General features: G+C 38.0%; 1 protein-coding gene across 2 annotated transcripts in view; it reads left to right on the top strand.

The window, feature by feature from the left end:
• mmp16a (matrix metallopeptidase 16a (membrane-inserted)) overlaps positions 1-17,058 on the top strand; it is a 147,979-nt gene that overhangs the window by 62,562 nt on the left and 68,359 nt on the right. For both annotated transcript variants that reach the window (XM_039684830.2, XM_089125995.1), the window contains 2 exons: positions 12,566-12,727; positions 16,068-16,285. In XM_039684830.2, the coding sequence (XP_039540764.1) occupies positions 12,566-12,727; positions 16,068-16,285 (380 nt within the window). The remainder of the gene's footprint in view (positions 1-12,565; positions 12,728-16,067; positions 16,286-17,058) is intronic.

Below are 17,058 nucleotides of genomic sequence, written 5' to 3'. Positions count from 1 at the left end.
TTGAGACATAAATATCATTGTGAGATGTAAAAGTTGCAATTGTGAGACCTAATCACAATTAACCATATACTAAAATATTTAGTTGTGATTAAAAAATGCATAAGATATAAAAGATCATTTGTGAGTCACAATTATGAGAGAAACAGTAGTAATTACAACATATAAAGTCACAATTTTCTTATTCGTTTTTTACCCTGAGGCAGAAACAAGCCTCCATACTTCAATATCCTCTCCTTCAAATCTAACTGCCCTCTCATCCTCCATTTCCCCTGCACTCATTCTCTTCCTCTCTCTATTTTCTATATTTTCTACACTTGTCATCCTGCTATCATAGGAACCCTTTAGGTCTCTCTCATTCACCACATTTAGAATTGTTGCCATTTCTGCCATCTATCTTTATAATAGGCCTACTTGTATACACCCACAAAGCACGTGGTCAACAGGAGACAACACTTATGCGCCTCTGTCAAATCAAACCCCTGCCTGTTGCTGGGCACGATTGTTGTGTTGGTTTTGTTGACGTGCACAGCTCTCACACATCCTCCCTCACGTGGGCCGACACTTCCACTCTCTGCTTGTGGACATCCTCTCTACCTCCACTGTCTTGTCGGAGAGTTCGGCTGTAAGTAGGTCAGCTTGTGTGTAAAAGCAGCAAGTGATGGGGATTTTAGGAGTATAATAATGGACACAGCTCACAAGATGTTTAGTCTGAGTTAGGGGGACAAACTACACAGAAAAATGCGAATTTCACCCTTATTTCCAAATTCGTACCTTCTCTTTCAATTTTATCGCTCTGCTTGGTTTCAGAAGCAGACACAAGGAACATTACGGCTGGACTGTAGAACTGTGTGTGAAGGAGAGCAGTTAGACCTCACAACAGGAACATTCTCCTTGTCTCATTCTAGGCTGAGAGAAAGAGAGATTGTCTGTGACGATAAAGATGAAATACACAGAATAGAGCAATAGTACAACTGCAGCCAGTTTAGCACTAAAACTGTGAACTGATGAAGCTGTGTGTAGCTTCTGTCCTTCTGCTAGGGTGTCATGGTGCAGTGGTTGAAGATATGGGGTTGTAACCGAAAGGTTGGAGGTTCAAATCAGCATGGCAAGGTTTGATTCGCTAGCATGGTCCAATTAGCCTGTTCTAGTAGATGCCACAACTACATATCGCGGTCTTTCTCCATTGACAACCATTCAAAGAGTAGTTTCATTTATTTAATGGAGAATATTTTTTTTAATTAAATTGACAGCATTTTTTTCCTAACCCACTATTAGATGTATAAACCTGAAAAAAAATATTGTAATACGACTATTTTTATGTCGATGATTTTAACTCGAATTTTGTTATTGTAAAGAAAAATTGCAATATGAATAAGACATTTATTTATTAACTTACCATAACATGTTAATTAAATACAATTTTTTAGTCAATGCCATTAAGTTTAGCCAAATATACACTGTAAGAAAAAAATCTGTACAAAAAAACTACAACACAATTACCTGTACTTTTTCCGGTTAAGTTTACGGATATTACCGTCAAGCCTAAAACACAACAAAATGAGGTGCGTAATTGAAATTAGTGTAAAATACCTGTGAAAAATCAATACAGAAAATTCCTGCATATTAGCACAGTATCTAACATCTAATTCAAATCAGCCTGTATGTAACATGAAAACCTATAATATTTCCAGCTGATCATGCAGGCACCATTATACTCTTGAAAAGATAAGCAGCAAATGTTTTGTTTTTCACCCAAATGTCCCCGGGGAGGGGTCCACTCAGCCAAACACGGATTCCGACGGATTCTGAAGTTTCCCGCACTCTTAAGTTGATGTGATAACATCGGCTACAGTGGAAAATATGGAACATTCATGTGGTTGCATTCATGCAGGAAATTAAAATTCCAGAGTGATATTTTCTCTCCCTCACCCAAATCAGGGTGAGACGGGCTCTGTGTGTAGGAAAAACAATCGAGAGTGAGGAATGCCCTGAATGTTTCCTGAATCAGGAGACATGCTTAAATAATTCAAGAATTTCACCTACATTCCTGATGAACACATTTAGTCAAATGCAAGAGCAGGCAGGAATCGTAGCTCGTGTTCGAGCAGTTTGGTGATGTTGGAGGAAGAGGAGGGAGGAAATGAACATCTGGAAAACTGTGCAAGGAACAAGCTCTGTTGGAAGAGAATAACTGGACAGATAAGTGTGGATGATACAGTAAATGCACAGACGCATGTTGCATGTCCACATGGTTCAGTTGACTATCAACATAAAGAGGTGTACTGTATATATGTGTGTGTGTGTGTGTGTGTGTGTGTGTGTGTGTGTGTGTGTGTGTGTGTGTGTGTGTGTGTGTGTGTGTGTGTGTGTGTGTGTGTGTGTGTGTGTGTGTGTGTGTGTGTATTTTTTGGATGGATGGATGGATGCATGGATGGATAAATGGATGGATGGATTGATGGATAAATTGATGGATGGATGGATAAATGGATGGATGGATATATGGATGGATGGATGGATATGGATGGATGGATGGATGGATAAATGGATGGCTGGATGGATAAATGGATGGCTGGATAAATAGATGGATGGATAAATGGATGGATGGATAAATGGATGGATGGATAAATAGATGGATGGATAAATGGGTGGATTGATGGGTGGATTGATGGATGGATGGATGGATGGATGGTGATAAATAGATGGATGGATGGGTGGATAAATGGATGGATGGATAAATAGATGGGTAAATGGATGGATGATGGATAAATAGATGGATGGTTGGATAGATGGATAAATAGATGGATGGATAAATGGGTGGATTGATGGATGGATAAATAGATGGGTGGATGGATAAATGGATGGATGGATATATGGATGGATGGATAAATGGATGGATGGATATATGGATGGATGGATGGATGGATAAATGGATGGATGGATGGAGGGATGGATGATAAATAGATGGATGGATGGATGAATAAATGGATGGATGATGGATAAATGGATGGATGGATAAATAGATGGATGATGGATAAATGGATGGATGGATAAATAGATGGATGGTTGGATAGATGGATAAATAGATGGATGGATAAATGGGTGGATGGATGGATGGATGGATGGATAATAAATAGATGGATGGATGGATGGATAAATGGATGGATGGATCAATGGATGGATGGATAAATACAGATGGGTGGATGAGTGGATGGATGGATGGATGGATGGATAAATAGATGGATGGATAAATAGATGAATGGATGGATGGATAAATAGATGGATGGATGGATAAATAGATGGATGGATGGAAAAATAGATGGATGGATAGATTTATTTGTCAATGGTAGTGTATATTATTTATACACCCCCCACCAAATAAGATAAACGGATAAACAATCAACAAAATGACAGCAGTCAAAAATAAAATCAAAAAGTTATTGCAGAAGATTCACAATCCAATCGAAACCCGATAGATTCAACACATTCCAGAAGTTAAATGCAAGCGCGGTTTTATGTTGTCTTGTTGAAACCATTGCTGCATTCATTTTGTGTCAGAATTACTGTAATTATGTTGTAAACAACTCTGAGACTCTGAGCTGGTCACATCCTCAGACTCAGAAATTATTAATTTCTATGGCAACTCTTACAGCGGCAAAGCAGACATATGCGCGGCTTTGTTCTCGAAGACATCAAGACGTAATCACTATGTGAATTCACTTCTAAAGATGTTGAAGAGTAAGCAAAGTGCAATAGTGACTATAATAAAAACAAATGTTTTTACCATTTGGAACCTATGGAATTTCTGACATTGTGAATGCAGAATGTCATGTGACCAGTCTGTGATGTCATGGTTTACTCCATAAATTGCAGCAAAAGAGACTGTGTGCACAGTACACACTTAATATAATACAGTATATGGCAGAATTAGCATTTATGAATAACCAATATTTGATTTGATTGGCCTGCAGACACTGCGTTGTACTGTATGTGATCCATATCCTGTGTGTGTAAGGAGAGGGACTCATGCTGCTACACACCAGGCCTGCTCTCAAAATAGGCTCTCACCCACCGACTGGAGCATTAGCATTCCATGTGGGGAACAGCAGCACCTTCCGCCGGCACAGCCTGCCTCTCTCTCATTCACTCCATCTCTCACTTTTTCCCTCACTTCTCATTCAAAATTTGTCTCACACAGCATTGTGAGTGAGGCTTTGATAACCCGACGTGTGAGTGTTTAAATACTGTCCTTAATCTCTCCTCACTCTTGCGTGTGTCTCTCTCAAGGCCACTGCCTCTGGATTGAGTAACAGCGTGTTTTTATTCAAGCCTTGTTAGCTTGCTAAAGTCAAGGAATCTTTAAGATGCCGCCTTAGATACCGTCTTCCTTGATAAAAATTGTGATTTAAAAGAAAATTTTACTATACTAGTAGTAATAATAATAAAAATTGTATTATTGTTACTAAATAATATTAAACAAGACAATTGTAATATTTCACTGCAAAATAAAAAGGAGTATTTAAAACATAATATAATAATAGTATTTTTATTTTGCAGCACAACTGTAAAAACCACAATATATTTTGTGGCTGTCTTATTTTTTGCATTTTCATTAAATCGTTTTAAAATTTCGTTTAAAAAAAACACAGGAAGCCAGGTGCCATATGTTGTGTTCCCAAATGCACATTATAAGCAACCCAAACTCAGATCAGATGCGTATAACTAGACGCAGTAGGCGTGAATTTGACGTGCTATTCGCGTCTGGTGTGAACGCATAGTTAATGAGCAAAATATTAAAATATTTAATGGAGAATATTTAAAAGAAGACTCATCTTTTTTGTCTCATGAGATACCTTCATCTGATCGATTTTTGATGGCAGCATTTATATATCCTTCGATGCGTTTGATGTCCCACAATCCTGTGCGTTCCATTCTGTGACAGTTGAGCTAAAAAATAAACACGGCATCTGAAATTTGCAGTTTGTTATCAGTTTGAGTGTAAATATACTTTTTTGTCCAGCGTTTTCACTGTTGATGTCATTTCTAGCTAGAAATATCTATTGTAGTAATTAGATATTCGATTAGTTATCACCGAAGCTCTCTCTATTTAGCTTTAGATCATTAAACTATTACACTGCCTCAGAAATCTATCCGAAATCAGTCATTGCCAAGAGTCAGCTGCCTTAAGGCTCTTGCACACTGAGTCTAAAATTCGCGTCCGAAATTTTCGCACGTTAAAAAATAAATACAACCTCATGTTATGTCAATCACGCTTCCACACTGCCTCCGAAAATTTCGTCCGTCATAAAAAAAAAAACGAATCGAGTTCGATTTTATGCGTTTTGCGTAAATTTATTTGTCGATTTTATGCGTTGTACTTTTTTGGCCAGGATTTTCACTGTTGATGTCATTTCTAGCTAGAAATATCTATTGTAGTAATTAAATATTCGCTTAGTTATCACCAAAGCTCTCTCTATTTAGCTTTAGATCATTAAACTGTTACGCTGCCTGTCCGAAATCAGTCATCGCCAGGAGTCAGCTGCCTTAAGGCTCTTGCACACTGAGTCTGAAATTCGCGTCCGAAATTTTCGCATGTTAAAAAATAAATACAACCTCATGTTATGTCAATCACGTTTGCACACTGCCTCCGAAACTTTCATCCATCATTGGGTTCGATTTATGCGTTTTTCGCATCCGTAGAAAGCAGTTTGAATAGTGTTTGAATGGTGTTTTGACAATTCAGAGCCACTAAATCACAAATATACGAAAAAACGCATACGAAAATTTCGGACTCGGTGTGCAATGGCCTTTAGTTTTCCGACGCTGCCTGTTGCGCTTTACTCAGAAACAAACAGTCCATATATTCATTTATTTATTTAACCGCAGTGTTTGTGATTTGATAATCGTGCTAATATAGCGTTTTCTGTTTTATTTTGATCACGCAGCGACTAATCGACTAAAGTTCAAGTTAGAAGTTTTAAAAATCCTTAACCATGTGCAAGCACTAAATATTCTACAACAGTACTGCGTTTTTGAAATGATTTGTGTTCAAGGTCCGCATATATATTAGTGAGGATCTAAATTTGAAACAGGAAAATCAGCGGTAGAGCCAAAGTAAAGGCCGTAAGTCTAGTCTAGACGTGAGAACCGAACAAGAGGAAGAGAGGGGGTTTTGGACAGATGAAGAGAAAAGAGAGAAAGATGGCCGGGCAGCTGTTCTTTCCACAATGCTTCATCTGTTCATGGGCACCGGCTCATTTCTTCACACCCAAGAATGAACCTGAACCTGATCTCTCCTGGAATCAGCCACGGCTAACAGAAGAGCGCTAGGAATCTAAGTATTCAGTGTTCTTTTCGTCTCCCTCTCTCTCTCCATTCCTGATCCAATTACTTCAGCGATGGCCTTCTCGGAGGGATAACAAAAGCCCTCTTGTTCTCAACTATCCCATGTTTTTAATCACCACTTATGTTGAAATGAAGACTAATAATGTTTCTCATCCATAATTAGCATTTCAGAAGGGGATTCCTCTGATTCGCAGTTCAACTGTGTGCTTTATGAGCTGTGTTGATGCTAACCGCTAAGGCCTACCGTTTTTACTGGAATGATCTGTTAGCACGGTGTTCTTAGCTGCGTCTGTTTACCGAGTGTGAATCAGCAAGGGTGTGTTTGTGAGGTGCGTTAGCATTGTTAAGCGAGGGTTTGGGTTAGCAGAGAGCATTAGGCTGGTGTATTTGGTTTGCTAGCAGGGTGTAATGACTTGTGTTAGCAAGGTGTAGCCTAGTGATTAGAATGAGACAGGTTCTGAGGACAAAACAAGTAAAAGCTATATAGTATTTCGAATGTAGCCTCACTAAAATGAACCGACTCAAAAGAGTTGTTCACAAATCAAACTAAACCATTTGTCCAGTGTTCAGACTGATCTCATGAAGTAGTGTGTGTATGACACGCCAATTTGTATTTCCATTTTTGGCGTGCTATCAAGACGCATAATCGTTTTTCAACGTGTTATTACTGTATATAGAAATATATGACTTACCTCAACCCCGTCCCTAAACCTAACCGTCACTGGGGTTAATGGCATTTATGAGTGTTCCCTTACTATCCTAGGAAAAAAAGAGATCGCTCCCCAGATGTAGATCTACATTTTGCTTCGTTTCGCGCAGACATTTGACGGCGTGTACAGACACGCGGAATCACTCGGACGTTAATGGCGTAGAAATACACGCATACACGTGGATACACGCGGATAGCTCAAAATGCGTACCCAGATAGCAAACTGACATTGAATCAACGTGGAAACATGACATCGAAACAACATTGATCTGACATTGTTTTGCTCATTTAATTTAACGTTGAACCAACGTCAGACGCGTCATTCTTTCAAAACTAACTGAAAATCAACTTGAAATCAACGTTGTTTCAACGTTGTGAAAGTAAACCAATTTTCGATTTTCATTTAGCTTTGAAGAACGCCGCGTCTGACGTTGGTTCAACATTAATTCGATGAGCAAAATCAACGTTGTTTCGATGTCATGAGAGACATTGTTTTTCTACGTTGATTCAATGTCAGTTTGCTGTCTGGGTAGAGATAGCACGCCACTTGAATCGAAAGTGGTGTGTATGTTTACGCAAAAGTCATGATGTCATGTTGCAGTGTTTTTGATTCCCTCAAATGCGTCCTGTTTCACACAGTTTTTTTTTATGATCTCCATGTGACCGTGATGTTATAATAGATACTACCCAGAAGCTCTTTGTGCTCTCAGAAGAAAGAAATGGTTGGGGAAACTCAAACATGGTTCACTTTAAAAGAGGGGAAAGGAATTTCTCCCAAAGAGACCAGTTAGGCCTTGGGCATTTACTGTTTTCTCTGAAATCCTGTTGACAACGCTGTAAGTGTGGGCCAGTACTGTTGCAGAAAAAGATTATAAAGAGGAAGTCAGTATAGCAAATGTTAGATTAATGAAATAGGCTTCTTGCTCTCTATTACCTGTGCTTTCTGTCTTTAGTTGAACAGAACGTTTGTCCCCCTGCTGAGAGGAAATCCGTATGGGATATAAAAAGGGTGTAACGTGCCCCAAGGGTATCCTGACTGATGTCTTTGTGTGCGTGTTTAGCTTTTCATTTAAGGCGCCTGGTGCCTCAATGTCACAAACATCCACACATTCGCACGTTCGCACACATCTTGCCTTACTGAATTGCTCTCGTTCCCCTGAGAAACGCCGAGTGATGTCATATCCTTTGAAGGCTAATGAATTCCTGAAAGTTCATCAAGCCGTTCGCTGCTATTAAAATTATTTCCTGGCAGTGAATGTGGCAGAAAGGGATGTCAATCATTTAGCGGTGTGGGATGATCCACTTTGACATTTCCCATCTCGTGTTTGGAATTAAGCGGATGGATCCATCATCTGTAATCAGAGCCCAGGTCTCGTGTGTGTGTGTGTGTGTGTGTAGGAAGCTCATCATGCAGCTTAAAAAGGCATCGCTTATTTCGAAACAAGCGAAACTGACTTTAGAAAGAAGGTGAGATATAAAGAGAAAAGACTAGGAACATTTGACTAATTCCCTTTTGCATGATGGGATACATCATATACATGAACCAATTGTTATGTCTCTGTTCAACACATGAGTGTACCGTGGTGTTACCATGGACATCTTACTATTATAATGCCATGTTTTTTTAATTTGCAATGGCAGTACTATGGTACAGTGATACTATGTTACTTTAAAACATACCATGGTATAAAAATTAATGTACTATGGTATTTACATGATACTCCAATGTACTTTGAAGGTGGTCTTACAATGGTAAATAGTAAAAAAATAAAATAAATAGGGTGGTACCTTGGTTATTTTTGAAGGGTTTACTGTGATAAAATCATAGTTTATTTTAAGTACTTTTGCAGTACCTTAAAGTAGCATGGTTCTGTATATTAATACGGAAATCATTCAGTACCATGGCATACATATCAATGTTCTATGGTATTACCATGCTTTATTGGACATTTACCATGGTAACAACATTTAAGTAAATTAGAGTACCATGATAGTTAAATATGTATGGTATACTGCATATCAAAGTATCATGATGTTTATTTTTCAAACCCAATTATTCATTAAAGAACTTTGAAGTACCTGGTAAATACCATGATATACAGTACAAATATGGCAGTTATTCAATATATATATATACATATACACATACATACATACATACATACACACACACAGTATATATACCATGGTATTACCAAGCTTTTTGGACATTTACCATAGTAAAACCATATTATTCTTTGAAGAACCATGCCAATAAGTAGGGTAATCATTCAGTACCATGGTAGATATCAGTGTTCTATATAGTATTACCATGTTTTATTGGTTTTATTTACCATGGTAATCACTTGTGGTCCTTTGAGTACCATATAAATAAATACCATGGAACATATGAAAATAATCCTTCATTACCATGGTATTATAATCTTGTTGTTGTTGTTGTTGTTTACATTTACCATTGAGTACCATGTAAATACCATCGTATATGAATATGGTAATCATTCAGTAGCACTGTATATATCAAAGTACTATGGTATTCAAATGTTTTATTCTTTTCATGTCCGTTTTTGTTTCCCCTCACTTTTGCTTTTCTTTTCTTTTTGATGAGTGAACTTGCCTTTCAGCTGCCTGCTAATTAATCAGGGTCTCTGGTCTTACATAAGAGATGTGATGGTTCAAACACAGCTGTTCCTGATTGAACTTCAGGAGGAGCATCTTGGGAGAAGTGAGCCTGAGCTCGAGTCGGCTGATACTGTATGACACGCACACTTCACTCCACTCCACACATCACCAGATCTACCCCCACAGGTTTTATCCTTCTCTCTGTAGAGGGAGCAAAAATTATAATACATATTTATATTTTATGTAAAAAGCAGAATTGGTGTGCTCTTGCAGTCTTGTGGTCCACAAGTCAGTAGGGTGTCCCATTTGTCATTTTAGGTTTTGTTTGTTTTGATTTACTGAAAAGAACTCGTAAGAATCATTTGTTCATTTTGTGTTTCACATTTATTCATTTTGAGATATTTGTTTGTTCATTTGTGAATCAAACTACAATGATTGCACTTTCTGATTTTGTTTCATATGGGCTCATATGGGCTATTCAGTCACAAATCAAACTACACTGGCCATGATGTGTGTTTTTGATTCACAAATTGACTGATAAGAGTCATTTGTTCGGGAATTTTACTGGTCTTGCTTTATTTTTGATTCATATCTCTGTCTCGCACTCGTCTGTTTTTGAGTCATTGAAACGAATCGGCTCATAAGAGTCATTTGTACACTTGCCGTGCTGTGTGATTTTGATTCTCAAATGAACTCTTAACAAATATACCGGTTTGCTATGATTTTTTTATAAATTTTTCTATCCAGCTTTTACCCTTTTTCCTCATGGAGAGAGCATAAATCAAATAAATTGTACATTTTATAATTAAAAAAAGCTTAATACAGTCATGTTTTTGCCAGTTTTGGGCTGGCCCAGGAGTTGATTAGCAGTTGAGTGGTTGTTAGCATTTTGCTAGGTTGTTGCTCGCTGGATACACTCTGCCTTAAACGGACAATTCACCAAAAAAATTCAATTCTGTCATCATTTAGTCATTTAAAATCCATAGGACAGATTTATTTTTGAGTGAACTACACCTTTATTTCAAAAGAGCTCACCCAAGTCTTTAGAGGGCTCAAATTTCAAATTTCTCCTTAAAGTCTAAGATCTGAAATGCCATTCACGTCCGTAGCATAAACGGTGAATTTATGCTACAAAGTTTTGAAAAACTGATCGCTCTATTTTAGACACTTCAGTTACAGTGCGGCCCACTTTCTATCATACTACAAAGTCTCTCTCGATTACATTCTTGCACACAAACCACCCCGTTAATAAATTCTTAAAACTCATAAATTCTTAAAAACGCTTCTGTGTGATGCATACAGTTTGTTTCCTTCTAAAATCCTGCCAAACTAATATTTCCCTTTGATGACAGAAATGTAACTGGTCTCGTGTGTTTTGTTCGCTCAGTAGCATTTGGTCAACTGTGTATTTTGGAGTGTTTTGCAGCCTTCGGCTTTGATGGCGCCGAAGTCTCCGGGGCGTCGAAATAGACCGAAATATCCGGGAATGCAAAACGCATCATTTGATCTGCCTCTCCCGCGCCAAGCACTTTAAATAAAACACAAGTTGACTGAATAAAAATGTGTCATAATCATTTGTTTCAGCAGATAAAAGATAGCGAGTCAGAACTGAAGGAGAAGAGGATAGACAGCTGAAGTGGCCATCATGGGTGTGCTGTTCTCGTTTTCCATCGCATAACGTCTGCCGTACTTTGGTGTTTGGACTGTTTTCTGGCCCGTGGCGTAAAGTCCCACTTCCAACGCTTCTTGGGGCGAGCAGGGTGGGGTTTTCCATTTGTGCACAGAGGGAAGATGCTCAGCGTGGATGTTGGATGTGAGGGTGTGTGGTGACAGCGTTCATACTGTAATGAATCCCGGCAGTACCTGTGGTTACTCTGGATGAGTTATTCTGGAGTGGAACCAGAGATGGATAACAATTACGCACACAAACAACCACACACACACACACACATACAGACTGCAGCTTTGATTTTGACATATCATTATGTGCTCTTACACATACAGACTTTGCTGTGAATTTAGTGGTATTTTCTTTCTTTTAGAACGTATAAACTTCTCATTATTCAATATGTGTTGCATATTAATAATTAGATCCTCATTATCACTGCTTAAAGGGATAGTTCACTTTGAAATTAAGTTTTGATATGTTTTGGCTTACCGGTACCTCAAGGGCATCCAAGATGTAGGTGTCTTTGTTTCCGCAGTATTTTCAATTTTTATATTTTTAGGTCAAACCGTTCGTGTCTGTCAGTCATATAATGGAGGTCTATGGGGTTCACCTCAAAGAGCATGCACAGAGAAGTCCAATTTAAACATGATTTAATGACTCGTAAATGGCCTAAAACATGAAACGAGCGGTTTGTGTGAGAAAACGGAAAGTATTTATATTGTTTTTACCGCTTGTAATCACAGCCACGTCCAACTAACAACAAACTCTTGCTTGTATAGTCTTGGGTGCTGTGTGTTAATTTTTTTGTGTTTCCGTGTTTTTCGTTCGCCATCTTCGTGCGAAACACTATTTTGCTTCGCTTCTGCTATGATAAAGAGACATCCATTGCATCCATTGCGTTCATACATTTTGGGGGTGGAGCAATGAAGAGAGGGGTGTGTTCAACAATGAGAAATTGCACAGTTGATTGGGTCCTGAAAAGTGTTTTTTACATATCAGCTTGGTTGCTGAATGTTGTAGATTAATAGACATCTTGATATCTTGATATATGTTTTTGGTTTTCTACAACGAGCCGGCTGATTCAGGAATCAGACTTTATCGATGTTAGCAACTCTAACAAGTGACCTCAGAGTGTTTTAACTGCAGTTTTAAAGATGCAGTTATTTTTTCTGAAAGTTATTCCATAGTAATTTAAATGGTTTTATGTATTTATTTTGTGTGTATAGGGAACGACCTCTTCCTGGTGGCGGTACATGAGCTGGGACATGCGTTAGGCCTGGAGCACTCCAACGACCCCACTGCCATCATGGCCCCCTTCTACCAGTACATGGACACAGAGAACTTCAGACTGCCACACGACGATCTGCAGGGCATCCAGAAGATTTACGGTAACATTCACATAGAACACACTAAATTTCACAACATTGCTTTTCTCAACAAACTCGCACACAGTGTGTAGCTCAAATCAGATCCACTTTTCTAAATCCCATCCAACATCCAAATGGCTCATTAGAGTCGTTCATTTGTGAATCAAACCACAACATGTTTACTCGTGAGAGTCGTTTGAGTCAACAACTCATGAGATTTGAATGAGATTTGAAAAAAGAGAAAATGTCCAGGGGGCTCAGGGAGTTCAAAAAGTTATTAGAAGGTGCTCTTTGGGGTCGGGAGTTCATTGTACACAAATACAACCCACGTGTAGTGGCACAAACAGCCTTCTTCAGGATCTTTTCTATCATTATAGCCAGTCTAATAAAGGCTTTTTAATTTTCTAAAGAAGAGTGCCTTGGATTTCCTTTTCTACAACTGATGAGATTTGTTTGAGTCAACAACTCATGAGAGTCATTTGAATCAACAACTCATGAGAGTCGTTTCAGTCAACAACTCATGAGAGCCGTTTAAGTCAACAACTCATGAGAGCCGTTTGAGTCAACAACTCATGACATTTGTTTGAGTCAACAACTCATGAGAGCCGTTTAAGTCAACAACTCATGAGAGCCGTTTAAGTCAACAACTCATGAGAGCCGTTTGAGTCAACAACTCATGACATTTGTTTGAGTCAACAACTCATGAGATTTGTTTGATTCAACAACTCATGAGAGTCATTTGAATCAACAACCGATGAGAGTTGTTTGAGTCAACAACTCATGAGATTTGTTTGAGTCAACAACTCATGTGAGCTGTTTGAGTCAACAACTCATGAGAGTCATTTGAATCATCAACTCATGAGAGTTGCTTGAGTCAACAACTCATGAGAGCTCTTTGAGTCAACAATTCATGAGAGCCGTTTGAATCATCAACTCATGAGAGTCGTTTGAGTCAACAACTCATGAGAGCCGTGTGAATCATCAACTCATGAAAGTCGTTTGAGTCAATAACTCATGAGAGCTGTTTGAGTCTACAACTCATGAGATTTGTTTGAGTCAACAACTCATGAGAGTTGCTTGAGTCAACAACTCATGAGAGCTCTTTGAGTCAACAATTCATGAGAGCCGTTTGAATCATCAACTCATGAGAGTCGTTTGAGTCAACAACTCATGAGAGCCGTGTGAATCATCAACTCATGAGAGTCGTTTGAGTCAATAACTCATGAGAGCTGTTTGAGTCAACAACTCATGAGAGCCGTTTGAGTCAACAACTCATGAGAGTCATTTGAATCAACAACTCATGGGAGTCGTTTGAGTCAACAACTCTAGTGAAGTGTCCATCATATGCACACTTAAGTATCTCGGTGGAAGTAGTATGTCATCTGAGGACTGTTATTTGGACATATAGTAGGGAATTATTTGATTTTGGATGCTGCTTGTGTGTTTTTTGATTCACAAATTGACTCACTCGCTTCGATATGTTTTTGATTCATCTTGCTATACTGCACTGGTTTTATCCTCTTTTCCTGTGGAGAGAGCATAAATGAACAACATTTTTACATTTTATGAAAAAATGTAAGTGGTGTTTTGCCCATAATGTGACCAAGATGTCATCTTGTTCTATGCTTTTGATTCATCTCTCTATCTTTTTTTTCTGTGGAGAGAATATAAAGGAACTACATTTTTACATTATGTCAAAAAATATGTAAGAGGTATTTTGCAGATTTTGAGGTGACTAAAGTTGTTGGATGGGTTGCATGTAGCCTTAAAGAGACAGTTCACCCCAAAAATGAAAAATTCTGTCATCATTTACTCACCCTCCGAACTCGTAGGACACACTTTTATCATAAAATGTCAAATCTAGTGCCTTAAATTTCCCTCTGTTCCTCCACTCCAATCCAGAATAACTCTTTCCTGGATCCCATTCAACATCCGTCCCTTCGGTCTTCCTCTTTCCTCCCTCCGACACGAGGCCGGAGAGGGTGGAGATACTCGCACATCTTACGTATCACGCACACATTCCCAACCATGTTCTCTCAACATCCCTCACTCTCACCAGAGCAGATCTCTATCTCTCTCTCTCTATCTGCCTGTGTCGTCCGCCCTGTGTTGTGTAACATGAAGGGCTGTAATCCTCGCTCTATTTCAGGAGATTTGATTTCAGACAGTCACTCCTCTCTGTGGTCCTGTGGGTCGTTCACATCTCCAGAGGGGTAATCCTGTCAGGCCGCCCTCCTGCCTGATTCATACTTAAAATCATTCATTATTTTCTCTATTTAATCACCTATCCTTTCATTCTCACAGAGGATTTCTTGACCTCTCGATCCGTCGGCTCTTAGCGTTCTGTCGCTCATCCAAAAATGTGACGTCTCAGTTCATTGTGCTAACAGCTTGAACTCTTCAGCGCGGGTCAGCTGTGATAATGAGTCCGCAGATAATCGAGGTGTATGCTGGACTATAACTGATGCGAGAGCACATTATTACACCAACACTCCAGATGAATATTATAAAAGCAATTATTCTGCCAGCTTCATTATTTAGCTTATTTTACCTTTATTTTAAAATAATGCATGCAATAAAGTACATAAATATTCAATGATAAATGTTATATATTATACAATTCATGATAAATATGTGAAAAAATATATACACTGAAACAAATTAAAATATCAAATATTTATATTTATTAGGTATTTTATTTAGATTTAAATAATAGTAAATGTATTATTTAATAATAAAATATATAAATCCATTTTAGACATTAGTTAAAATCTAATCTTTTTAAAGTTTTGTATTTATTTTTAATGTTAAAAACAATCGAATGATTTATATTGTAGAGTGAATATAAATAATAAAATATAATTAAGCATAAATATATTATAAAAATATATTTATTTTAAAATTATTTATTTATATTTTTTTTTTCAAAGTAATTATATGTATTATTACTCATTAAAAAATTATTAAAAAAAGTTATTTAGTGAATCATATGGATTTTATTATTTATTTAATTTATTTATTAAATATTTGTTATATATCTTTATAAAAGCGACTGAAAAAATATGCTAAATAAACTAATAGCAGTCTTCAGTGAGTCAGGGGTATTTAACAATAAAACATTTATAAAACCATATCATAAGACAAGCACAATATTCAATGAATCATTAAATGTATTATTGTTAATAATTCCAGCAAGTAATATAGTACATTAGCAAGCCATGACAAGCAACATGGCACATTAATATAGTCTAAATACTTCTTAGTATGAGACCAAATTGTGTCGTTTATAAGGGTTTTTTGGCTACAAACACCCTTAAAACAAAGTTTAATGACCCTCATCTCTCTCTCTCTCTCTCTTCAGGACCTCCAGATAAACTTCCTCAGCCAACGAGACCTCTACCCACGATCCCACCCGTCCGCTCGCACCCTCCCGTAGATCCACGCAAAAACGACAGGCAGACGCGGCCTCCCCGAATACCGACCGGCGACAAACCAGCGCACCCGAACGCTAAGCCAGACATCTGTGACGGTGGCTTCAACACGCTTGCCATCCTCAGGAGGGAGATGTTCGTGTTTAAGGTAAGCAAACGAATGAGACATACAGTATCTGTCTGAAACGCACCAAACATACACACAGATTCTTAATGACTACATGAGCTCATTTCAAGCTTATGGTCTCATAACTGCTGCTTCAAGCGCTGGCAGCCTCAGCTGACAAACACACACAACGTGGCGGCCACAGGAAACATTTCAGTGTGTGGGTGTTTTCTCTTTGTTCTCTTGAGCTTGTGCTGAAGGAAAGTGACCTATTAGTCAGAGCCAATGAGCTTTTCTTTGCTCGCTGAACCTGAGAGCTGCCTTCAATGAATCCTTAAAGCTCTAGTGTGATAGTTCAGTGTATCAAAAGAGCTGAGCGTTAGCAATCACTGTGTGGATGACAGGGTGTGGATTATCAGGCTCTGACCCTACTAATGAAAGCTTGAACCTCACCAGTGGAAAAAACAGAAAGGGAAGCTCATGGAAAGCAGATCAACTAAACTCTTTAGTTCTACATACGATATAGGGAACAGCATTTTCCGATAACGTCATGCAATTACATATCATAATCACGTGTTAATCAGAGGACAAAAGTAACCATAGGAACAGAAGGCTACTTGAGTGTTTTTCTTTAGGATCAGTATTGAAGTACATCGACAAAACAGTAGTATTGATAATATTTCTAGATTTGTTAATTTAGACAACACTATCATATTGCCATTTTACATGAAATTATAAACAGGATACATTAAATTGATTAAAAGTGACAGTAAAGACATTTAACTTGGTAATAAAAAGTTGAACTTTCTGTCTTT

The sequence above is a fragment of the Pimephales promelas genome, chromosome 22 (genome assembly GCF_988280905.1).
Source record: "Pimephales promelas chromosome 22, fPimPro1.hap1.1, whole genome shotgun sequence".
Classification (NCBI taxonomy): domain Eukaryota; kingdom Metazoa; phylum Chordata; class Actinopteri; order Cypriniformes; family Leuciscidae; genus Pimephales; species Pimephales promelas.
Note: the sequence above shows the minus strand (reverse complement) of the source record. Positions and strands in the feature narration are given on the sequence as shown.